The 24955-nt window shown below is 45.9% G+C and overlaps 2 protein-coding genes and 3 non-coding genes across 6 annotated transcripts in view; 4 read left to right on the top strand and 1 right to left on the bottom strand.

Moving 5' to 3' along the window:
* LOC135899832 (calmodulin-B-like) overlaps nucleotides 1-4111 on the bottom strand; it is a 146280-nt gene extending 142169 nt beyond the window's left edge. Inside the window, exon 1 of one of the 2 annotated variants that reach the window (XM_065429194.1) lies at nucleotides 3552-4111. Coding sequence is in view for 1 of the 2 variants with exons in the window: in XM_065429193.1 (XP_065285265.1) it covers nucleotides 3552-3554 (3 nt within the window). In the remaining variant the exon portion in view is untranslated. The remainder of the gene's footprint in view (nucleotides 1-3551) is intronic. The other variant, XM_065429193.1, reaches the window with a different exon arrangement.
* An 877-nt stretch (nucleotides 4112-4988) lies between these two features.
* On the top strand, nucleotides 4989-5060 carry TRNAE-CUC (transfer RNA glutamic acid (anticodon CUC)). Its single transcript has one exon. It is a non-coding gene; the product is annotated as a tRNA-Glu (tRNA).
* Nucleotides 5061-8345: 3285 nt separating this feature from the next.
* On the top strand, nucleotides 8346-8417 carry TRNAE-CUC (transfer RNA glutamic acid (anticodon CUC)). Its single transcript has one exon. It is a non-coding gene; the product is annotated as a tRNA-Glu (tRNA).
* A 4294-nt stretch (nucleotides 8418-12711) lies between these two features.
* Nucleotides 12712-13952, top strand: LOC135899827 (uncharacterized). Its single transcript, XM_065429187.2, has one exon. It carries the CDS (start codon nucleotides 12734-12736, stop codon nucleotides 13946-13948), a length of 1215 nt encoding a protein of 404 aa, XP_065285259.2. The 5' UTR covers nucleotides 12712-12733; the 3' UTR covers nucleotides 13949-13952.
* A 3631-nt stretch (nucleotides 13953-17583) lies between these two features.
* Nucleotides 17584-17655, top strand: TRNAE-CUC (transfer RNA glutamic acid (anticodon CUC)). Its single transcript has one exon. It is a non-coding gene; the product is annotated as a tRNA-Glu (tRNA).
* The last annotated feature ends 7300 nt before the right edge of the window (nucleotides 17656-24955 follow it).

Raw genomic sequence — 24955 nt, 5'->3', positions numbered from 1 at the left:
GCATTGGGATTGAAAGACGATCGAAAGGTTAGCTGCTAATCGGTCGAGATAAGTTAGCGACGATTAGAGTATTGGTGGAAAAGAAAAACTAGGGAAGAAGAGATAGATCGAACCAGGGTCATTGCAAGCGTACGTAATGCTACAACATAGTGATAGAGGCTTCAAATGCGAATGTTAAGGCCGAGGTCAGACAGGCAGAAGCCTATATATATGGCAATAGATGTAGTAAAACGTGAGTAAATCAAGCAGGCTAGGTGACCGTTTGTCCACCCCGTTTCAAAGGGGATGCCGACAAACATGGCCAATATATTCCTCGAGATCTGTGATTATTCATAGAGATGCGGCCGGTATATGCGACCTACCCCCTATCAGTGATTACGCCATCCGAAAAAAAGAGGAAATGGTACACGCGGCTCAAGGCAGGCGGTTTAATGCGTATAAGAAAGAGCGCACAGGCAGCTACGCTTCTTGGCGACGTTCCAGGAGATATTCCAAGATGCGCTTCCTGTGCTGTTGCTCCTCTCTCTCGGTCCCAGCTGCTTTTCACACGATTTATTTCCCTCCACTGCTCGTGCGCTATCGTAGATGGGCGAAGCGGTTCGTGATTGCCATTTCTCTTCGTTGCAGTAAAAAAAAGTTCCTATTTACCAACAGTCCATGCCGTTGTCTGTAACACCGTTTTGTTTGTTTTTCGTTTCTTGGCGCTTCGTTACCTTCAAGTCCCGTCTTCTGTTACGTAAACGCTTCTCGCCGCAATAACGGCGAGTTCAGGTGGAACGCGCGCGGCACTGCTCAAGAGAGAGAGAGAGAGAGGAAAGGCAAGCAGGTTAACCAGATGCACGTCCGGTTTGCTACCCTGCAATGGGGGAAGGGGTATACAGGGGATGAAAAGGGATGAAAAGGGAGAGATGAGAGAGAGAGAGAGAGAGCACAGAAATTTCCAAGCCGCCAAGAATGCCGCCACGACTACTTGCGTCGTTTGGCTATCATTATAGCTTCTTGCGCCCCAACAGGTGGAGTACGAGGCTCTCCGTTCCTCTTGAATCTTTGGTTTTCAGCATTGCTGGCGTCGTGGTCGTTATAGGCTGTTGTTCAGAACATCGTAATAAACAGCACGCGCAGGAGGGAATTGGTCATTGTAGAGGTGAAAATGGTCGGAATCGGTTGTGTCGCGTTATTGCTACCGCGGTTACGTGTTGACTGGCTCTTGTGGCATGAATTTTCTCGGAAGAGAAGATTAATAGATGCGACCAAGTTTATAAAAAGTTACCTCGCAAAGATAGTAGTTCGAAGCGGCTAACAGCGAAAAAAGAGAAGTTTGAACATACAGACGTACGCTCGACTTGGTTGCACTACAGCCCTTTGTTTGTAGAAGTGCAGCTTTCTTATAGACATGCTTTGTTCCCTGTTGAGATTTTGCAAGTTCACTGGCATGTTTCAGGGTTGCGGCTGACGTTTCAAGTTTACTATAGTAAATTACTATAACTCAAAAACCGAAGACGCAGGAAGAGGTGTATACATGTCACAGCAGCTGACGGGCATCATAAGGCCTCCCGGGAGATGCGCCTATAAAAGGGACGTTCACTTTACCGATAAAATTTCAGAGGCGCGTTTAGCGGGCCATAAAAAAAATGAAGCAAATGTTATGTTGCTCTATAGATCTGCGTACGCTGTTTGAAATGAATGAAATTAAATCGCGAGCACGACATCACGACATATATTACGAAATAACTATTGAAACCTGACCCTACGTGAAAATTCCATGGTTGTGTAGTCGGTCTAGTCATTTTGGCTACGCGATTCTGACCGCGGAATTCTATGTTCTTTGTGCCATTCAGCGGGACACGCATCTTTACAACACGTCAGGCGCGTGATTAATAAACAAACGATTGCGGACTAATACCTAAGACATGTATTAAAACGAATTCGAGACACTTGTCTCTTGAAGACCTTCAGGCACCATGATTGTGGCTGAATCAATGAGCACCCAGCCAAGTGTATTATGAAGTCTTTTTTTTTAACTGTACCGATGTATTCCTGTTTATACTGAGTGGAACTTAACCACTACGCCGAGTGTTCTTGAACCTCCAAAATCCTTTGCTTGAGGGCTGTGACATTCCTTTCTTCGGTAACCCCGAGGAATGCATAGTGCAGTGGAACAGAAAGAGAGAGAGAGTGGAAAGGAAATTTTCTGTCGCAGAATAAAATTTTACCAAATTGGACAAATACAACTAATACTTTTCCGTGGTCTCTGAATCAGCTTACTGCGTATGCGTAAGAAAAAGAAACAGAGAACTGCAAACAGAGTAGAATTTCTATTTCCGATATACATTAAAAGAAAAAAATCATCAACTGCTCATCAAAAATGCCTTATAAATAAAATAAAACGCACACAAAAATGAGCAGTTAGGTTTGTATATTCGGATTACAAAAGACAGTCCAGTATCTCAGGTCTGCTCGCAAGGGTAAACCTAAAATCTCTCTCGCAGACAAGAGCAATATCACGATTAAATTCATCTATCAGTTATACCATGGTCATTTCCAGATAACACGATCTCATTACCTGCAAGATCGTCCAAAACGCTCAACCGGACTAAATCATTTCAAAACAAGCTATCCTCCCCCAAGTCGTGTTAATGTTCACAAACATTCCCTTCTTCCGTCGGCCATTTCCCAGTGGAATAAGTTCACTAACGATATTGTGTGTTGCAATAACATCGACTCTTTTATTAACCGCATTCTGTGTATTCACTTTTCATCATGATTTTTTTTTTATCATTACATTTCTGTACCACTCCTGCTCGGGCCGTGAAGGGCCTGCAGAATATTTAAATAAAAGAAATTTAAAAAGGAACAGGCTTGTATAGTTTTGGAAAGCTGTAGGGCGAGCAGCCCCTTTCGCTGTGTATAGGCGGCAAGGTGAATCAAAAGTCGGCAAAGGAAAACGTATTCGAGACCTCTTGAAGATGCTTGAAGTGCAAGAAAATCGGCCTCTTTCAGCAGAATGTGTGCAATTTGTCTTGTCTATCGTGCAACGGGTTAATCGCTTGCGCGTTATCGTCTAAGCTATATTAAAATACGCGAAATTCAATTACGAGAAATGCGTTTCGAAAGTTGGAAGCCCGAGCAGATCGCGTCAGGCTCTGTAGCGGCGATAAATGCAATTATCACTGATTCGATCGCTAATCTCGTTACTTGAGATTAGCGTCTAGACGTGTCTTACTGTACGGCCCTGAAGAAACTTTCGTAATTATACAGCGTCTACATCGGTTAAAAGCGCTGGGAATAACTGCATTCATGGACGTATTTACCGTGTTAAAAATGCGCACGCAGCGACCACGCATCAAATCGTGTCGTTGATGGTTTGATAACTATTGCTGGCAACTGGCAGCACCGTAAGAGGTATAAACCAACCAATAAATGGAAAGGCAAATATTTTTGGCAAACGTGTGTTCGCAAGAAAAGAAAACCAAATATGCAGAAAGCAAAGCGGAGGTCTATATTGGAAGGTGAAGGTCACAAACTCTTCATAACGAGTCGATTTCACTCACCATTCTGAGTACTGTATCGCTCTTGATTTTCGATCGTTCAGCAGACGATGCCAAGGGCGTAATCCTGCTCGCAGACGACAGCAGACGAAACACAGTCAAGCCTGCCGACGGCGCGATTTTCACAGCACTGGAGCCACGCGTTGCGCGTTAGGTGCGCGAACCGTTTCCGAAAGGAGACGAGCCAAGCTGAGGAAGAACGAGAAACACTAGAGGAGAAGTCAAGCGCTGAGATTTTTCGTGCCTCGTCGCGCAGGACCACGGTCACGACAGGGAACGACGCAGCCGGCACATTGCCTACCTAGTCAGTCTGGTAGCAGACGACAAGCGCTCACTGCAGAAGTCAGCGTCCCGCACTGGTGGTGGTCATACCCGGCGGACGGAAACGGGCATTATGTCGAAACACACAACACGCACGCGCGCGCGCACACACACTCGCGCTCGGGGTGATGGTTTTTTCGCGCACGGCCTCGCTGTTTGTTTCTCCCCTCGTCCGGGACGGAACAGTTCCTCTCGCGGGCCCCCGCTCTCCCTGGCTGACACCCCCGGCGGGCTTTCAAAGTAAGTTCTATTTTCGCATCCAATTACGAAGCGCCAACAAAAAAGTTGCCGCCGACGCAGCGCCGCCGCGGCGGCAGCGGCGACGCCGGCAGAATGCTTTCGTTTTTACCGGCAGGTGACGCGACCGCGGCGCCCTCGCGTGAGAATACACGGTACTGAGTGGAAGAGAGAGCTGCTCGCAGTATGGGCGCGACCGGTTGAGGCGATGCTCTCTCGTCTTCCGGTGCCCAACAGTACGCTCCACGCTGGAATGATGCCGGAACGTGGCCAACTGCTCACTTGCACTAACTACTAGCTTTACTAACTTGCAGAACTGCTAAATCGCACCAGCAGCAGGCTGTACGAAATAATTCCGTCACCGGGAGTGCGTATATCCGTCGAAAGCCCAGTGGGACATAGCCGCCCCTCCTTGGTTGAAAAGGTATCCCCGGCTTTCGGAATGAAAATGCCGATCCACGATTCTTCGAGACACCCGCAAAACAGGCCCGCAAAACTATAAACATCGTGCACATTCAAAACACCCCCACCTGCCCAACCCTGATCTAATAATTTATACGTATCAGTACGGCCCAGCAAAAATTTAACACCGCGCGTAAAGTATGGCATGAAAGCCTAGCCTTCGCAGTGCAAAGCATTGAAGAAGTAATGGGGCACAGAGGAGACCGTGTTTGATTGCCAATAACTCCGCGTCTGCTGAACGCGATGAAGTTTTTTTTTTTTCTTTTGCGGCAATATATTTCCGGAATAGCTTACTTTCACTTCATATGCATTGCTCCACTTCGAAAAAAAGTGGTTCAGGAACCATTTAAATAGTGAAATGAATCATGAGACTCTCATTATAAAACCACGGAAACGATATAAGCGGCGCTTCAGAGCGTCTCCGGCATGGTCTAGTGGTTAGGATACCTGGCTCTCACCCAGGAGGCCCGGGTTCGATTCCCGGTGTCGGAAGCATTTTTTCTTTCCTGCCCATGTGCCATTTTATTTTTACATTATTGTTCCTCATTTTTTTTTCTGTTACTCAATCACCATTAGACAAGATATGTGGCCGTAAGGTAAAGGAAACGGGGTCGGCCTAGATATGCTGACATTTTGCTTTTTTTGAATCGTGTCGTTACAAGAAAAAATCCAAAGTGGGCTCATTGTCCAATCTCTCTTTTGATTCACTCGCGCTATTTCTTCCCTTACACTAGAACTGAGACATGATCCCGTAGTTTAGCGCGTCGCTCAGTTAAAAGCGGATTGTCCTGATAAGTGCTACCACGGTGTCGCTCGCTACGCCGACATGGCACGATTGGAGGGTACACGAAGAACGAGTGTTTGTTCTTTGCACCCTAGCGAGCTCCCACCTGATCGTTCATGTTTTATGAGTACGTATTACACGCTAGTCCACGAAAGAAAGTTGTACTAAGGCACGCAAAACAATGCGAAACACCACACGGATATGTGTTACACAACACAAAACATTACATGTTTGTCACCACTTGGTACGGTCAAATAACTTAGAGTGCTATAGTGCGTTACGCGTATACCATATCTTTTTTTTTCAAATTTGCACCTGAAGTTATAATTACATATACATTCCCTGCAATATTTCTACCGATGGATACATGTAACGGTAAATAACCTCAAGGTAGGCAGTTTATTAGGGCTATGACTCGTCTGAACTGACAGTGCTCCTGTAAAGATTGCTTTGCTGCAGTCTGGCAAAATAAAAGGAGAAGCTTAATACCGTCTGCCTGAGGTATCGTACGAGACATTCCTTGTCTTATATGAAAAAAAGAAAAGAAAAAAAATGTCGCAGTCATATATTTTGTTTTTTTTTTTATTGCCGCGTTTATATGTTCCTTCTAAATTTGGACGATTCTGTAGATCCACACGCCACTTCGATCCCTCGTTCCTCAATTTCAGGTCGAACACGGCTCGTGTTTTAGACGAGACACTAACGCGCGAGAATCCATTCCAGCAGCCATTCATGTCTATATACACTGGGTGTCCCAGCTAACTTGGACCATGATACTGGAAAATAGCTATGCGTTCTTCAGAACAGAAATCGCGTGGCTGTTGTTAACGTTTATCTAAACTGACATCACAGCGAATAAATCTCTACAACCGTTATTCATGAAAAGAGCCATCTGTGTGAAACTTTAGTACGACGTGGAAAGGGCACGTAAATAATAAAAAATTACAAATTCGCTGCCGACAAGGAATGGACAGGAAGCTAAGAAGCAGCCTTCCGTGTCAGTTTACGATTCTACCTTTTGTGACAATTAACCAGCGTAACTCACACGAGGTTATCAAGCTTGTTACACTGCGTGTTTGCTTGTCGGGGGTCTTACTCCCAAATTCTAACCGATGAGCTTGTCATTTTTCCTCCGCACGCGCATTCTGCTAGCGTGAGAGTGAAATTATCGCCGCAGAAACCGGAGCCGCGTTGTATTTCCACTGCCACCCGAATACACTGGCGTTTGTCTCGGAACCAAACACAACGCGAAGCTCTGTCGTGGGCAGCACGAAAGGCGCGAAGCCAGCGATGTTTTTTTTTAGAAAGCATGGTTGAGAGCGCTGTAATCGTGGCGCATGCGGGCGCACAGAGCGCCCTGTCACATGGTATTTTTTAAACTCCGCGGGCTTTCATTTTACCGGAATGAAAACGGCCACGCTAACTTTATCTCAAGTGCCTTGGTTGGGCAATATTTCTGGAGCTCCACAACTTTCCTACCAGACGCCTGAACGTTTCAAGCTATATTTAAAAAGTGAATTAATATATCTCGGCTAACTACTAAAAAAAAAGACGAGCAAAAAGGTACTGTAAGTTTAGGTAAAAGCTAACAACATCCACGCCATTTCTGTTGTGAAGTACGCATAGGTTCTTTCATTATCCTGGTCTAAGTTAGCTTGGACAGCCTATGTGTGTGTGCGTGTGCGTGTGTGTGTGTGTGTGTGTGTGTGTGTGTGTGTGTGTGTGTGTGTGTGTGTGTGTGTGTGTGTGTGTGTGTGTGTGTGTGTGTGTGTGTGTGTGTGTGTGTGTGTGTGTGTGTAGCACCGCAAGAAATGCGGTGCTATATAGGAGGTATCTTTTCTTTCTAAGGAGTTGAATAACCTTTGCAATCGTAATAACTTTATAGCTATGCATGTGCTCCCTCTAAAACGAGTGGGTGCACATAAGAGTGTAGTGCATCTACACTTGGTGGAGGGACTGTGGTAGAGTGTATAGTGTAGTTTACTGTAACTGTGGTGTGCGGTACTTTCGAGGGAAGATGGCCATCAACGTGAGCTCAATAAAGATATATTTTCAGTCACAGACACGAAGGATACGTGCTAAAAGTATTAATACGTTATCTAAGCTTCTAACGTTATTATGGTAAATACAGCATGCATTATATACTGGCATGAATCGAACGAGTTGCTTATATTACTACAGGGCGACTTCCTTGTCCAAGTAACCGTTCCTCCCTCCAGTTTGCTACAAGCGATCACGAATGTCACCGCTGGCAATGCCATTTTTTATATATTTTATTGCACTTCTCTTAAAGGGGCCCTGAAGCAACCCTAGCGCTTGGTGAAAAACATACTCCGCGGGTAGCATATACGCTACTGTGAACGTCTCAGCCAAGTTTTGCTGTCGTGTGCGTGGAGCTCGCAAGCGGATAGCGAAGTCGCCTTTCTCTCTAACGCTCTCTTTTCAACAGAAGGGCCTGCCCTCACCCTCTTCTGGACGCTTTAATTCGTCATCAGACGCTTTATTTCGTCACTCTCTTATGCGGCTGCTATTCGCCGACAGCCGACATCGAACTGCGGTCGCCTCCATGGCGTAGTTACCGCGGCCGCCGCGGGGTGCCGCCACGAGTCCACTAGCAAAGCGCACTGCGGCTCGCTGAGGACAACCGCGTTTGGCTCATGTTTGGTGCGTCGCAGGCACTGAAGGCAGAAGTCATGACGTCTACGTTAACATCCGAAATGAAATTTGAACTGCGCGCCACGGTTACATTTAGAAGGCGGAGCGTTGTGGGCACGCCCGACTGCTCCGTTGCCTTCGCAGTGCAAAGCATTGAAGAAGGAACGAGAGGACAGCGGAGGTCGTGTTTGATTGCCAATCACTCCGCTTCTGCTGAACGCGTTGAAGTACTTATTTTGCGACAAAGTATTTCCAAAATAGCTTAAGTTCACTTTAAATGCATTGCATAGAATGCATAGAAAACCACTGAAATGATACAAGCGGCGCATCGGAGCGTCTCCGGCATGGTCTAGTGGTTAGGATACCTGGCTCTCACCCAGGAGGCCCGGGTTCGATTCCCGGTGTCGGAAACTTTTTTTGTTTCCTGCCTATGAGCCGCTTTATTTTTATATTATTGTTCTTTTTTTTTTCTTTCGTCACTGCATAACACGTAGCCAAGATATGTGGTCGCAAGGTCAAGGAGACGGAGTCACGCTAGATATGCTGACATTTTGCTTTTCTTGAACCATGTCGTTACAAGAAAAAAAAAAATGCGAAGTGGACTCATTGTACAACTTCTCGTTTGATTCATGCGCGCTGTTTCTTCCCTTGCACTTGAACTGAGACACGATCCCGTAGTTTAGAGCGTTGTTCAGTTAAAAGCGCATTGTCATGATAACTGCTACCATGGTGTCGCTCGATACGCCGACATCACACGATTGAATGTATATGGTGAACGAGCGTTTGTTCTTTGTACGCTAGCTAGCTCCCGCCAGGTCGCTTCTATGTTCATGTTTTATGAGTACGTCTTACACGCTAGACCACGAAAAAAAGTTGTACCAAGGCGCGCAGAGCAACGCGAAACACCAAACGCATATGTGTCACACAACACAAGATATTACATGTTCGTCTTTAGTACGGTCAAATAACTTAAATTGCTATAGCGCATTACGCATATAGCATATTTTCTTTAGAAATTTGCTCCTGAAGTTATAATGTCATACATATTTCCTGCAATATTTCTGCCGCTGGAGGCATGTAACGCTAAATAGCCTCGATGTAGAGAGCTTATTAGGGCTATGGCTCATCTGAACTGACAATGCTCCTGTAAAGATTGTTTTTCTGCATTATAGCAAAACAAAAGGTGAAGCTTAATACCGTCTACCTGAAGTATCGTACGAGATCGACATTCCTTATCTTATATGAAAAATAATATGAAAAAGAAGTCGCAATCATACATTTTGTTTTTTATTTCCGCGTTTATGTGTTCCTTCTAAATTTGGACGATTCTGTCGATCCACACGCCACTTCGATCTCTCGTCCCTCAATTTCAGGTCAAACACGACTCGTATTTTACACGAGACATTCACGCCGCGAGCGTCCAACCCCCCCTCCCCCTCTCCCCCTCTCCCCTCTAGTCTGTCATTCGCACGAGTTCACCAGTTTCTTTCTCGGGCCGGACTACAGTGCCTCGACGGCATACTGTTTGGCATCGAGGCGCACTTAGACCTTAGTTGGGACAGAATGCGAAGAAACATTGCGTACCGTGCTTTTGGCGCACGTTTAAGCAATCCGAAAATGTTCAAAAATAAATTCGGAACCGTACTTCCCTGCGGCGTCCCTAATGACCTACTGTGTGGCTACTGAACGTCCAATCCCATAGTTTGAATAAATTTCTGGTTAGAAAAAAAAAGTAAAAGTGAAGGGCGGATCCCAAATTTTACAAGAAAGTTACCCGTCAGCATAGCTGAATTGAATACTTTCTTTTCTAGACAAAGGAACGAACGATATAATAAGTGATACGAACGTTCAATCGTAGTCCATAATACCGATGCTATTACGCTAAACACAAATTATTTGTAAGAGATTTGAATATGAGAAGACGGCTATATACAAGGTGCCCCAGTTAACTTGGACCAAGATGTTAAATGTAACCAAGAGCTTTAGAGAAATCGTACCGACTGCATAGTAGCCGTAGTCGTATGTACTTACGGCCGGGGTTTTTTTCATCATGAAGTGTTACTTAAGTAATCACTTTTAATTAGTGAACTATTTAATTATTGCTTGAATGGCAAACATATATATTACAAAGTTGTAGGGGACCTAAGATAACCTCCGAACTAAGCATTTGTTTAGTGCTCAGTGTTGCCTCGTTGGCTTTTCCGTGAGAAAACAAAAGAGCGCTAAAAATCTAAAATACGAAATAGACAGGCGCTCGCGCGCCGCTACTCAAGCGCTCCCAAAAGCGAGTAGCCACGGATACACGGCTTTACCAGGAGCAGCAGCTCAGTACAGGGCTTCACGCTATGTGATGGTCGCGACATCAAAAGAACACGCCGCTGAGGCATTGATAAGCGTAGAGGAGCCTTGTACGATGCGGCGATAAGAGAATGCAGCCGTATATCTTTCAAGGGTTCATGGGGCACTTCGGTGCGGTCAATGCTGCAGCTGTATAACGCCTTGTTCCTCGGTTTCGCAAGATACAGCCTCCCTGTGATTGGGAACACCTGCAAAACAAACCTGCGTGTACTCCAGGGACTACAAGCTCAAGCCCTAAGGACGTGTCTCGGTCTTCCGAGGTGTGCGCCTACAGCGGCAACGATTGTCATAGCTCGAGATCACCCAATAACAACGTACTTGGTAACCGACGCTCTCAGAGCGCATATTCGCCACGTTGCCCGACTACCTTCTCACCACCTTGCCGCTCTACCCGCAGAAAGGCCACACGCAGCTATCAGTCGTATGATTGTTGCCAATCGCACCTCATTGCCAATGAACTACATGCCTGCTGCAAGACCATCCACACCTTTATGGTGCCTGCACAGACCTGAAGTACGCCTCACCATCCCAGGAATCACTAAAAAGGCTAACATGCCGTCGTTTGCCCTGAAGCAGGCCACATTACAACTTATACATGAGGTGCACAGCGGCCGCGTACACGTTTACATCGATGGCTCAGTCACATCTGCAAGTTCAGCTGCTGCTGTGGTGATACCAACAAGATCCATCGAAATACAGCTAAAAACGTCGCATGTATCATCAACGACAGCTGCTGAACTGGTAGCCTTGCGTGCGGCTCTCCATTTCATTCAGGAGGAACCACCGCATGCATGGTCAGTCTTCTGTGATTCCAAGGCAGCCCTACAGAGTGTACTCTCAGCACTGCGCCATGGATCACATGAACAGCTCGTCGCAGAGATCAGAGAAGTACACCATCGCATAGTTGACGAAGGACACGATATCATATATCAGTGGTTGCCTAGTCACTGTGGCATACACGGCAATGATCGAGCAGACGCAGCTGCCCGATCTGCCCATGACGGCGTCAGGTACATTGCCATTCCTCTTTCGAGAGACGACGCAGCGAAAAAACTTGCCGTACTGGCAAACGACCTGACATTGGCTCAGTGGAATTCATCCGATTTCACAAGTGCACGACTTCATACCCTGGACCCTACTTTACAACTCCGTATTCCGCCCGAGCTTCCACGACGCGACTGTACCCTTCTAGTTCGTCTATGGCTTGGAGTAGCATTTTCAAATGCGTACTCCTTTCTTATCGGAATGTCCGACAACCCACTTTGTGACTTCTGCGGGTGCAATGAAACAATCGCGCACCTTCTTTGTGAGTGCTCTCGTTTCAACCCGCAAAGAGCAGTCCTCTCAGCCACCCTAGACAAATTGGACAAGCGCCCACTGTCAGAAAACAAGATCCTTGGACACTGGCCTACGCGAACATCAGCGCGATCGGCTATGAAGGCGCTGCTGCGGTATTTAAAAGACACTGGACTTTCTGCCAGATTGTGACTTCACTGTGTGACTCAGGATTGTACGGTGCACTGCATCACAGTAGGAACGCCTTTGCGGGCTGCGTGACAGTGCCCACAGAAACAGTTTGTGTGTACGTGCGCGTGTGTGTAGTTTTTTTTTAAATCCTTCTCCCTCTCACCTATCGCTTCCCTTTTTCCCTCCCCCAGTACAGGGTAGCCAACCGGAGATAATCTCTGGTTAACCTCCCTGTCTTTCCTTTGCCTTTCTCTCTCTCTCTCTCTCTTGTAGGCGCTTGAGTAGCGGCATGCAAGTGCGCATCTATTTCGTATTTCGCGGGCTTTTGTTTTTTCTTGGAAACAACAACCAGGACCACTTCAGCGCGAAATAAATGCTTGATTCGGAAGTTATTTAAGGTGCCCTACAACACTGTAATTAGTATGTTTGCGATTCAAGCAGTAATTAAGAAGTTCACTAATTGAAAGCACTTAACTAATTAACACTTCGTGATGAAAAAAAACTGGCTGTGAGTGCATACGACTGCCGCTACTACGCAGTTGGTAGGATTTCCCAAGAGCTCTTGGGGTCTTTATAAATTCCTGGTCCAAGTTAACTGGGACACCCTGTATATGTACTACACGAATCGAAACAGAGCTCATAAAAGCAACTGATTAGCACTGCAAATACATTTTCGTATCCAGTTAACCTCATATACCTTTTCTATCAGTGATCACACTGACGTCAGCGCTGGCAGATACATTTAGGTTTAATTTCAATTGTGCTTCTGATAAATAATGAAACAAATCGGAATACTTTTAGAAAAACTACTGAGCTGAGGGAAACGATATACACAACCCCCCCGGAGCGTCTCCGGCATGGTCTCACTCTGCCTCTGGACACGGACGCGTTCGGACGCAAGATGTCGAGCTCTGCAAGAGCGGTTTCAGCGGCCGCGTCTGGCCGTGGTAACAGGTCTTCTGTCGCCCCACCGGGCTATCGGTATCTACTACCGACTTTGCCATCAGGCGAAACTATGAAGGAGTGTCTGTTCTTACATTGTGACGTTGCCGGGAGACCATACCGCCTCGAAGACTTCCGTGACCCGCTGCAAGAACTCGGTGTATTGAAAGACGTGACCGGTATTGGGCCCTTCCAAATGACGCATGTGTGGCTCATCAAGCTACGAACTCCAGAGGTGAAGGAAGTGCTGGTTAGAGCGGGAGGCCTGGAGGTAAAAGGGCGCTTTTGCGCCGTCATTGACCCAGTGCAACAAGACATCACACTCAAAGTACACTGGGTTCCATTCCACGTTACCGGGGAAGCATTGAAGAAGGCTTTCGACCACTATGGCGAAGTGAAAGAAGTAAGACAAGAAGATTGGAAGGTGAGGGGCTTCGAGCAAGCTGAGTCTACCACGCGTATTGTGCGGATGACGCTCCGAGAGAACTTAACACCGGACTCTCTGCCCCATTTGTTCAAGATCTTTGGTGGCTCTGTGCTGGTTGTCGTTCCCGGGAGAGCTCCGATTTGCCTGCGGTGTCGACGCAAAGGACACATTAGAAGAGACTGCAGAGTGCCAAGGTGTTCTGAGTGCCGGGAATTCGGCCATGAAGCACATGATTGCGTACGTACGTATGCAAGAGTTACTGGCAGCACGCAACCCGACGACGAAGGTCTGGAATTGATGGAAGAAGAGGTAACGGAGAAACTGACAGCGTCCTCGGAAACGCCGGTTGAACAGGTGGCAAGTGTCGCAAATAAGGTGGCAACGCCATCCGCGTCGACACAGGACGCCACAGCAGGAAGAAAGCAGAAAGAAAGAAGAAGGAATGAAGAAGAGAAGACGCCGCCTGCGCCCGCAGAAACGGAGCCCGGGTGTGACGCGTTTAACGTGGAGATGGACGCGGAGCCAGAGACGCCATATGAGACGCCGGATGAGTTGGCCACTGAGGAGCCAGCCGTGCCTTCCAAAAGGCACCGAAGCGATGCTCCAGAAGAGGAGACGCCGGCTGACAGTGTTCAGCGCCTGGAGCCGCAGTGGATGGTGGTCCGGTCGACCCGGGCCAAGAAAGGGAAGTCCGCCCCACCGCAACGGTCAGCGTCGCTCACCCGAGAAGGGCAGGCGACGCAGTGACCAACGCGACTGGTGTCGCGGGTGCCCGTAGAAGCTGTCGTGCCGGCAGGGACGCTCAGTATGTGAGCGTTGCTATTTGCTGAGCGCCTTACTGTTGTTTTGCTCTTGCTCTCTGAAATGGCTATGTCGTTAGCTCCATTGCGCGTGGGAACCCTCAACGTTAGAGGTTTTAGGGCGAGACGGCGGCAGCGTCAGCTCCGACGCGTAATGTTGGAAGAAGATTTAGATATATTGGCGATTCAAGAGACTAAAATAGAGAGTGAGAGTCAGACTGATAGTATGGTTGCACAGTTTAGTGACCGCTATACTGTATGCGTTAGTCATGCTGTTGGCACAACGGCCGGATGCTGCATGTTTATTAAGAAAGGTTTGGGTATAGTTGAGGAAACAGTTCTAAGTTGTCAGAGTGGTCGATTCGTGCTGTGCAATTTTTTATACTGCAACATAAAATACCGAATATTATGTGTGTATGCACCAACGAAAGTGAATGACCGGCTAAGTTTCTTTCAAGAAATATCGCATTATCTGAATACAGACAGATGTTTGATAGTGTTAGGAGATTTCAATTGCGTTTTGAGCTCGGACGATCGTTCGAGTGATGGATACTGGGCTGATAAGAGCGTTGTCTTTCTGAGGGGGGCCATTGGAAGAGCTCTGTTGGAAGACATTGCACATTACGCGAAAGGAGGCAATAATCGGCATTATACTCATTTTCAAGGCAATAGCCATGCAAGGTTAGACAGAGCTTATCTTTCGCAAGAAATCGCCACAATGTGCGATGACTACAAGGTGCTGAACATAACATTTAGCGACCATTGTTTAGTAGCCTTCACGATAGGGAAAAAGATTACCGCAAAACCTGGAATCAAATGGGAAACATGGAAATTAAACGCGAAACTCTTAAAGGACGACCAATTTCTAGAAAGTATACGCACAGAAATTGCCAAAGCAAATAATGACTCTGAAAAAGGATGGGGTGAGCGATGGGAGCGATTTAAAGAAGTCGTAAAAATGAATGCCATAGAGCGAGCAGTAGAAATACGTTTTAAAGAGCGCCAAGAGGAAAATAACCTTAAAAAAATGCTTCAGGAATTTGTGGATGCCGAAACTGCAGCGCCAGGCACATTTATGGAAGAAATAAGGGAAACAAAGAATAAAATTGAGGCTATCGACACGGAAAAATACCGTGGCGCACTTATTCGCGCACGAATGGGAAAGATCTTGGCTGATGAAATGCCAACAAAGCGTGCATTGGGAACTGAGAAAAAGTATGCGAGGAGAAACGAAATAGTTGAGATTGAATACAAAGGGAAAATATCTAGAGATGCCGAAGAAATTAATTATGCGTTTACGGAATATTACAGGGAGCTCTTCAAGTGTAGAATACCGAGCAAGGCTGGGTATGAAAGCCATTTTCTAACCTATCTACCTAGGTTAGACGCCGAAGAAACAGATAGATTATCCGAAGATATCACAGCAAAGGAGATCGAAACGGCCATTGAAGACCTTAACCCTGGAAAATCGCCAGGACCTGATGGCCTAACTGCAGTTTTTTACAAAGCCTTTTGCTCGAAGATAGCCATCTTATTAGAGCGTGTTTTTATGGAGGCGTATCAAAAAGGTCGTTTGCCACCGTCCTTTAAAAGGGCGTATACAGTCTTGATACCAAAAAGCGATGACGCAAATAAACTTAACAAAGTAACAGGCTACAGGCCAATTACGCTGACAAACGTAGATTATAAAGTTTTAATGAAGATATTTGCGCGGAGACTACAAGGGGTTATTGGTGCTTTAGTAGGACCGCATCAGACCTGCGGGATAAGAGGGAGGTCTATATTTACTAATATCCATGTGGCTCGCAGCATTCTTGAAACTTGTGATGCAGATTTTAGGAAAGTCGCTATGTTACAAATTGATCTAGAAAAGGCGTTTGACAGAGTATGTCACAATCTCCTGTTTACAATTCTTGGCTATGTCGGTGTTGGATCACGGATAACAGAGGGAGTTAAAATGGCATACAGTAATTGTACAACTAACCTCATTGTCAACCATAAGCTAACTGAAAGGATTGAAGTGCGTTCCTCTGTTCGTCAGGGGTGTCCCCTGTCACCTCTTTTGTTCGCAATATATCTAGAGGCTCTCTGTAAAAGAATTATTGATAGTCCGGATGTGCGAGGATTCAGCCTAGAAGGATGTGAGGTACGTTTATTAGCTTACGCTGATGATGTTGTCGTTTTCTGTGACGATAAGGAGAGTGTTCGAGCTACCATGACAATTATGCGTGAGTTTTGTGACATGACGGACAGCAATATAAACCTGAATAAGTGTGTCGGCTTGTGGCACGGCCGGTGGCAAAAAACGCCGCGTGTTTTTGAAGGTATGCAGTGGAAGCTCACGCCTGGGATTTATCTTGGTGTACCATTAGGCACACATCGAGACACTAAAGACTTATGGAATGGCAAAGTGCAGGAATTAAAAGCTCAAACTGATAAGTGGGCTGGACGTGACCTCTCTATATTTGCACGTGCGGCTATCTGCAGAATCTTCTTGGTGAGCAAACTGTGGTATCTCATGCAAGTCCTGAGTTGTTCCCGATTCAACCTCAAGAAATTCCATAGAGTATTTGCTGTTTTTGTGTGGCAGTCTGAATATGAAAGAACAAGCAGGAACAACTTGTTTCGCAAGTTGGGTCAGGGTGGCTTGTCATTACCAAATTTATACTTAAAGCAACTGATTTCTAGATTTTTGTTCTTACGAGACACGACAAATCCTTTCTTACGAACAGTTATTCAAGTCCGATTGAGCAATGCCTTACCTAGCTTTGTTGTCTCGATGAGGGAGGGTGGGTGTTACGCAATGAGTAAATTTTTACGTGAGGTGGTCGTAGCATTTAGACTTTTACATCACCACTTTTCCATAGAATATTTGGCTGCAGTCAGTCGTAAGCGGATAAGCTCGGATTTAATAGATATTATGTTCCCAGAACCATTATATCGATTAATGTACCACGAAGGCCAAGGGAAAGATGTCCTAAAACGTGTGAAGCGAATGATTGTACCAGGGGGAGTGAAAACATTCTTTTTTAAACTACATACCAATACCTTGCCTGTTAAAACATGGCTAGAAGAAAGAGGGGACTATTTACCATGGGGGACTAACTGTTTGATTTGCAAGAAACCAGAAACTATAGAACACGTTTTTCTGGACTGTTGGAGTGCGGTCTTCTTTTGGGATATTATGCAAAGAACTATTAAAAAAGAATTGCCGTTAACAGCTCATGGTATCCGTTACCTATCCACAGAGCAAGACAGTATACCTTATGACATGTTCTTTCTTCTCGGCCTTCACAGTATCTGGAGAAACCGCATGGCTGTAAGGAATTGCGATATAAATGTGAGAACAGTAAACTCATATTTTGCTGAGAATATCAGTAAACTGCGGGAAGTTTTTCAGAAGTTAGCGTATGACGATGATCTGTTGTCATTGATGGATGCCCTTGCCAAAATGAAAGTTTTGTAATCTAAACCGCAAGCTTCAAGCGCAGCGGTGGGAAAGTGAATATTGTCAAATGGTGGGAGCAATATGTATTGATGTATTTGTTGATTGTCTGGAAATAAAGAAAAAAAAAAAAAGTCTCCGGCATGGTCTAGTGGCTAGGATACCTGGCTCTCACCCAGGAGGCCCGGGTTCGATTCCCGGTGTCGGAATTGTTTTTTCCACGTTTTTTTTTATTACTAATACTTTTTAACTATAAAGCGTGTACACAACAGATGCGGTCACACGGCCATCCGCAGTCGATGTAACGTCAAGTCGAGGAGCGTTATCGCATTAAAGCACAACTCGCGCTGCGTGTTCAATCATTCGTCTTGCTTGTTAATTCTTATTCATCTCTTAATTGTCTTTGAGGTGCCGACGCAACTGTGATATAATGATGCCAGAACGACGGCCAGGCCAGTTTGTCGTTATAATATAGGCGTGTCCTGCCAAATGCCATGTGTTTATCTTTCTTTCTTTTGAGGGGGAGGATGTGAAAATATATATCCCAGGTGAAAATGTTTTTACTTCCAGCTGGATTATGGAACTGGAAATTTCACCCAGCTGGATACTTTTCTAGCTGGGAAGGCAGCTGGAAAAAATCCAGCTGAACCGGAACCGGAAATTTCACCCAGCTGGATTTTTTCCAGCTGCCTTCCGAGCTAGAAAAGTATCCAGCTGGGTGAAATTTCCGGTTCCATAATCCAGCTGAAATATGTCCCAACTGGAACGTCTTCCAGCTGGATCCAGCTGCAAGAAATGCCAGCTGTAATTCAGCTGGAAGAGGTTCCAGCTAGAATCTCCAGCTCGGACTTTGGGTCTATAGACCCACAGTCCGGGGGGGGGGGGGGGCACACAGCACCGGTCGCCATGGTGTTGAGCCAAGCCCAGGTGAAATCCCAGGGTGTAACTTCGCATCAAGCGGGATACAAACTGGCCAGAACTCACATGGATCAGCTTGCTGTCTCAAGTCACAGTTAGTTTCTAATGTGACTGGCCGCAGGACCAACTGGTCCGGTGAAAATACATGAAGCCAAAACAGCACGGTGCTGAAACTTGAAACCCTTTATTTGAACGCTTGCAGCAAGGATTGTGAAAGCATATCTTGCAGCTCCCCCAAGGTGTGAAATGCACTTGCACATCTCCTTGTACACCATCTGAAAGAAATATTTAGACATAGTGAGTGAAATTTAAAACAATCATGACTATAATCCACTCATTTCTAGTAAACAGTGACCTTTACCAAAATCACGTGGATTGTATCAACAGCCTTTGGACAGTACCACAGTGTACCTTCATCACAGCCCCTTTTACAGTTTATGTGGCGCAAGGCCTCAACCTGAGCTCTCACGAGGCTCTCAACCTGAGCTGCAGAAGCTATGCAATGATTGTTAAATTGTTTAGCGTCATTGACTGTGGCTTTAGTGTAAATAGAATTCAAATGAGCTCATTTGTATATTGAACTAGGCGTGTGGTGTAACTCAGGCTCCCAAAAAGCATTTTTCTGCTGAATAACACAGGAGCTTGAGGGCCAGTCTTTTTATGTTTTTGCTGTTTTGTATCAATTCAAAAGCCTGCCATTCGAGGCTCCGTGTTTGCGAGCACGCACGTGCAGTGAAAGCACGCCATAAATGTGCTTCCATTGCGTTGGGCAGATTGACATATACGCACTAGTATTTAATAGACGTATGTGCAACATTGGGCACAAAACACTGCACGGCGCTATATTCAAGTGGCTATTGGAGAAAAAAGGGGCTTATGCAAACTGGCAAGCACTTCGCATATTGCTGCGTGATAATTTTTCTGTTTTATGCAATTTTTAACAAATCGCCTGTTGAAGATACCGTAATTCTAGTCGTTGAGCTGGATCCTTCAAAGGAGGAGATTACCTGCACGAAAAATCGGAACACATATCGAACTACTTTTAAAAAATTAAATAATTAACTTCTTAATTTGTTACATAACGGCACATGTCGCTATCTACGAATTGTAGCCATTGAGATTGCCAGGCGTATCCACTTGGACTTACTTTCCAGAATTTGACACCAGTTGAAAATATGTGTCATGAAACTCTGTCTTAAAAGTGCACTGTTGGTCGACTTACTTTTTTAACAAAACGCTCTTTTATGTATTAGAGCACAAAAGTAACTGGAACGCCAACTTATTTCGCCTCACACTTTAGAAAATCATATATCGAAACTGGTGTAATTCCGGAAATTCATTTAAAGTGGATGCTACTTGCAAACTCACAGGCTACAATTCGTTAATTTCAATATGTGCAGCAAGGTAATGTTAATTTAATTTTTGCTAATTACTTGAAAATGTCTTTCGAGTTCGCGTGCTAATAATGTACACCTCTTCGAATAATTCAGCTCAGCGACAAGAATTATGATATCTGCCACAGGCAATTTCTACAAATTCCGCAAAACATAAAAATGATCAACCTGTATACGAACATCACGTACAGCAGGGACCTATGATATCATGCTCAAGCGTGCCAACATTCAGGATATAAATAAACATTAACTTACGCTGAAAACATAAGCAAGTGAAATAATTACCTCCAAATTGTAGAATCAGGGCTGGAGAAAACGGTGCTTTTCGATCCGCACTGGTGAATCACAACACCACAAAGTACAGCAATAACAATTGTTGATACCCGCTTGCCTGTACTTGTAACGCCGTCTAGAGAAGAAACTGTCCAAAAATATTTACTTCATGCGCAAGATCATGCAGGTCCCTCACAAAAACTTGATCATACGCACACCCGAGAGACTCTCGTTGTCTCACAAAATTGCCTCGCCGTGACAGTTTCCGCCATGTGCTGTACGAAACTAGGGCCATACTATGGCCACTGTGGCGTCGTCATATTTTTTTATATTCGGCCTGCATCTGTAATGCTGCTGTTTGCTGTGAATAAAAATCCGAGCTTTTCCGAGAAATACTAATATTGCAACACCAGGCTATTATTTTATTATTAGTGTCAAAAGAGCACATCAAGACAAGATACGAGACTAAAGCTACTAAGCATTCAACAAAAATGGCGGCGATTGTAGCGGCGTCGTGCAGAAAGGAAAAGATAGGAGCAGCGGTCATTGCAGCCTGATAACTGCTGAAGGTGCCACATGTTAAGGCTCTTTTTTGTTAGGGAAGGAATTGCTATGCTGTATAAACAATAGCCGTTTGCGCAACGGCTCATCATGACCAATCGGGCAAGCTCCTCGCTAGACGACATCGACAGTGTAGCAAGATAACACAGTGTCGATCAAGAGCGCGTCACTTTTGTCTATTACAAGTAAGGTTCAATAAAAGTGGCAGTTTTCCTGAATAAATTTTTTTTTGGCAACTCGATCACACAGGACACTTTCGATTGCAATCGATCCCGATCGGGCCCGATCGCGATCAAAGGTACCCTGAGTGATGAGCATTTCCATGCAGTTCATGCAATTAATTACGATTGTTGTCACAACACAAAGAAATAAAAATAATTTTTTTTGCTGCTGCAAGAGTAAAAGCTCTTCGTTCTGATACAAACGACACCTAGGGCTAAATATGGGCATGTTGCAGATACAAAAAATGTCTTAATGCAAGTGGGAAGCTCCACTTTCCAGTCGATAGATTCTACTTCCGGCTGGAAAATGCTCCATCCAGTTGTTTCCAGTTGGAAGCGCTGTTTCCAGCTAAAAAAATGCTGTATCCAGTTGTTTCCAGCTGAAGCTGGACAACTTCCAGCTGGTAGTGCTGCTTCTAGCTGGAAAACCAGCTGAGGTGGCTTCCACTTCAAGCTGCAAAGTGCCATTTCCAGCTGGCTCTGGAAAATTTCCATCTGGAAGGGCTGATTCCAGTTGGAAACCTGGCTGGGAAGACCATTTCCAGCTAGAAATTCAGAGCCCATTTTAACGCGATAGCGTTAAGGAGCTCGTGTCGCAGAAAAGCCGGTGTCGTCGACGTCGGGTGTCGGCGTCGGCGGCGTTGACCGTGAGCGATAAATCACGGCAGGCGCTTCATAAATAAAAAGCAACTTCCAAGATTGGCCCGGTGGGAATCGAACCCGGGTCTCCGGTGTGTGAGACAGAGACGCTACCACTCAGCCACGAGTTCGATGCTTCCAAGCGGTGCAAACGCGCCTCTAGTGAATGCGGTGTTGCCTTCGAAACCAGCCGTGGAAAGTTATACTGCGGTGTATATCGGTAATTATGAACATGTAACGTACAGAAGTCACAATTACACGAGTTGCGAAGTGCGTTTCCGCTGCATTTCTTTTGCGCTTTCCGCACACGCAGAGCCATCTTGCGGCAAACACAGAAGACCCCCTCCTCTCAATGTACGGCGCTGCCCCGACAGGAGGCGCGCCGCGCGCGCATTGGGACCGCTGCCAGGCTAGGGTGTCTAGATAGGGGAGGTGTGATGACCGCGGCGCCCTTCCCATGGAGTGGGGTGATCCCCTTGCGCGTGACTGCCGCTAGGGCAATACAGAGCGCTGCGGCCCGGGGCGCCGTGTGCATTTCCGCGGAGACTGCGCAGAGAAGGCAGCGAGTCCGGCTAGACAGCACCTGGGCGCCGGATGTTCACGGTGTGTTTTGCTGCAGATTGTTGCGTGTGCTGCTTATTTATAACTGCTGTGGGCTGACGAAGATGCCTTCAACTTCAAAGAAAAAAACTCAGAGGTGGTGCTTCGTGCCAGGGTGCGATTCCGGTTATAAATCGTGTTCGGAAAAAGTGTCCCTTTTCCGTGCGCCGACTTGCCAAGAACTGTTTTTGAAGTGAGCGCATGCCATTCCAAGGGCCGACAAACCGCTACGTGTTTCAATACATTCCGCAAAGGCCCTCCTGAAGTACTTAACCAAAAAGGTCGGCTTCAGATACCTGATCACGCCGCACCTGAGCCAAGACTGCCTTGAGCGCTCGTTTGGGATAGTACGGCAGGCAAGTGGTGCAAATGATCACCCCACCCCGGCTCAGTTCATCCTTATCATCGGGTACTTGTATATCTTTGGCTATAAAAATAATTTTGCCGAACAGCTTCCTGTAATTTCAACATTTGCAGGTGCTTGAGCTTTTACAGTCTTGCAAAGAGCCCTAGAGGTGGAAGCGTGTGGCCAGGACTTCTGGACTCCCTTCTTTCTGCGGAAGAGGCACTCCTGGAAAATCAGAAACAAGATGATGTATTACCCATGGAGGCTGTTGAAGTGGCCGTGGACCATGTGGACTATGTTGAAAAACGAAGCGATGCTCGCTTGGTATACTACATTGCAGGCTACGTGGCCAGGAAGCGTGTGCACTCAGCTAGCTGTGCAGCATGCAGGGATGCCAGCCTTGTGCCGAGGGACTGTGTCCCAAAAGAACTCCCAGCTGATGCCTCCAAAGAGTGGGACTTGGGTGGGCTTCTCTACCCGTCGAAGTCATTGTATCGTCTGATTCAAGCTAGCTCTTGAAAGCAGGCTAACACATGAATTTAGCAGAACGCGTCTGCATTCTAAAGCTGCCTTCAGCATACTCAAGAAAGCGAGTGCAAATGTGCCACAAATTGGTTGTGTGGAGCATTGCCTGGCACTTACAGAATCGATGGTCAGGTTTTTCTGCCTTACCAGAATCCACTTTCATTTGAAGAGCCTCAACCAGGAAATGGATGAGAAAAAAGGCAAAAGAACGAAGCCTTGCCTGATGTGAAACAAGCAGCAGAATTGGAAGTACATTCTGCTGTATGCAATAAAGTTTGCTCGTCCAGAAACATGTTGCTTTTGTTTATCTGGTTTTTGAATTGCAGTGAGAATGAAATGACTCCAGGACGTTGCACTACAAGGTATGTCATGGTTTAATGCTGATTTGGCAGGTGTAAACGAACTTAAACGCTTTCGTACGTAATAACGCCCACAACTAAAAAAAAAGCGGGTGGCGAAAATGAACATTCCGGGGGATCCTAGCAGTTATCGCGTTGACCTCGGAGAAGAAAGAATACGATTGCATATAAATCGTGCAAACAGCATTCTACGATAGATAAGCTCCCCCTGATTTAGTGGCTATAATACGGAATTTCTAAAATGCGTGCTCGCTTTCTGCCAGCAGAAAACTCGGTTGTGTTACCCCGTATTCGAAAACCGCATGATAACCGTAGCGCAATACCATCTTTGCAATGTCTAAGGGACTGCAGTATTAGCTAAAATTTCCAAAACTCAGTCAAATGCGTTTCCACTACAGCATTCCCTCTAAACACGCAGCGGACGGCCGCGCGTGCTGACGGCGCCCCTCACAACAGCGCCGCCCCGCGGCATTCACGCGAACGGGGGTCAGGTTTTCCTGGCCGGTCATCACACCTCCCCTATCTAGACACCATAGCCAGGCGCGTCGCGGGACTCCCTCTCCCCTGACGACGCTTCGCCGTGCTTCCGGTTTAGATTACTATCTCTCTGCCCGTGCCGATCACGACGTTTGGCTGGCGTAGATCGTTTCCCCTCCGAGACACCGAGTTCTTTGGTTCGTTTCGTTCGCTCAGGCGCACGTTTCGTTGTCGCGCCGAACGCTGCGTTGCTCGACGTTCACCGCGTGATAGGTGGGCGCTAAGTCCGATGCGGGGCGCATCGTAAGTGATTGCTGTGCCGTAGCGCATTGTCTTATACCCCTTGGCGGGTCGACGGGAACGCTGTCGCGTCCCACTCTTGAAGGCGAAGCTTAAGCGTCCTCCAATTTTTTCATGTGGATATGCTAACATCCTGTTCTATGCGCCATCCGCCTAAAGAAAACACGGATTCAGTATCAAACTCCTAATTCTGTTCATACCGCTATTTCTTCTTTGCACATGAACGAGACATGATGAAGTAGCTGAAGGCGTTGTATTGGTTGAAAAACCGTGATGGGTAGATAACTATAAATGCGTGGGTTTTTAACATTGGAGCTTAAGCATTCCTCGCCTTAACCCGTTTCCTAGCTAGTGCATGAAGTGGGATGCATATCTGTTCAAAGCCTGTACTGGCTAAAAAATGAACGCGAAACAAAACATGAAGTCACGTGTCACGAAGTAACACGTGTGCATTGTTCGTCCAAGGGGTATGGTCAACCAAGCAGAACATTCGAAGACTGATAGAGCGTGTAAGAATTTCTATTCACAGCAGTGTTTTCAACAAACGCATATATATATATATATATATATATATATATATATATATATATATATATATATATATATTCATCACGAGAAATATATGCAGGCATGTAACCTCGAGTAACTTCATCGGAGGGCTTATAATTATTAAATGTTTGGTTCGTTCGAAAGTGTCCCACCACCAGCCAAAAATTGCTTGTAAAGATTGCTTTGCAACATAATAACGCAACCAAAGGTGAAGCTTTCTCATTCCAACACAAGATAATTGCATGTAAAACCGATAGCTCGGAGTGAAATAAAATAAAGAAGGAAATATAATAATAAAAAAAGAAAAGGAAAGGAAAGAAAAGAGAAAGAAAAGGAGAAGAAAAAAC

Source organism: Dermacentor albipictus, chromosome 2 (genome assembly GCF_038994185.2).
Source record: "Dermacentor albipictus isolate Rhodes 1998 colony chromosome 2, USDA_Dalb.pri_finalv2, whole genome shotgun sequence".
NCBI lineage: Eukaryota > Metazoa > Arthropoda > Arachnida > Ixodida > Ixodidae > Dermacentor > Dermacentor albipictus.
The sequence above is the reverse complement of the archived record's forward strand: the minus strand, read 5'-3'. Positions and strand labels throughout refer to the sequence as shown.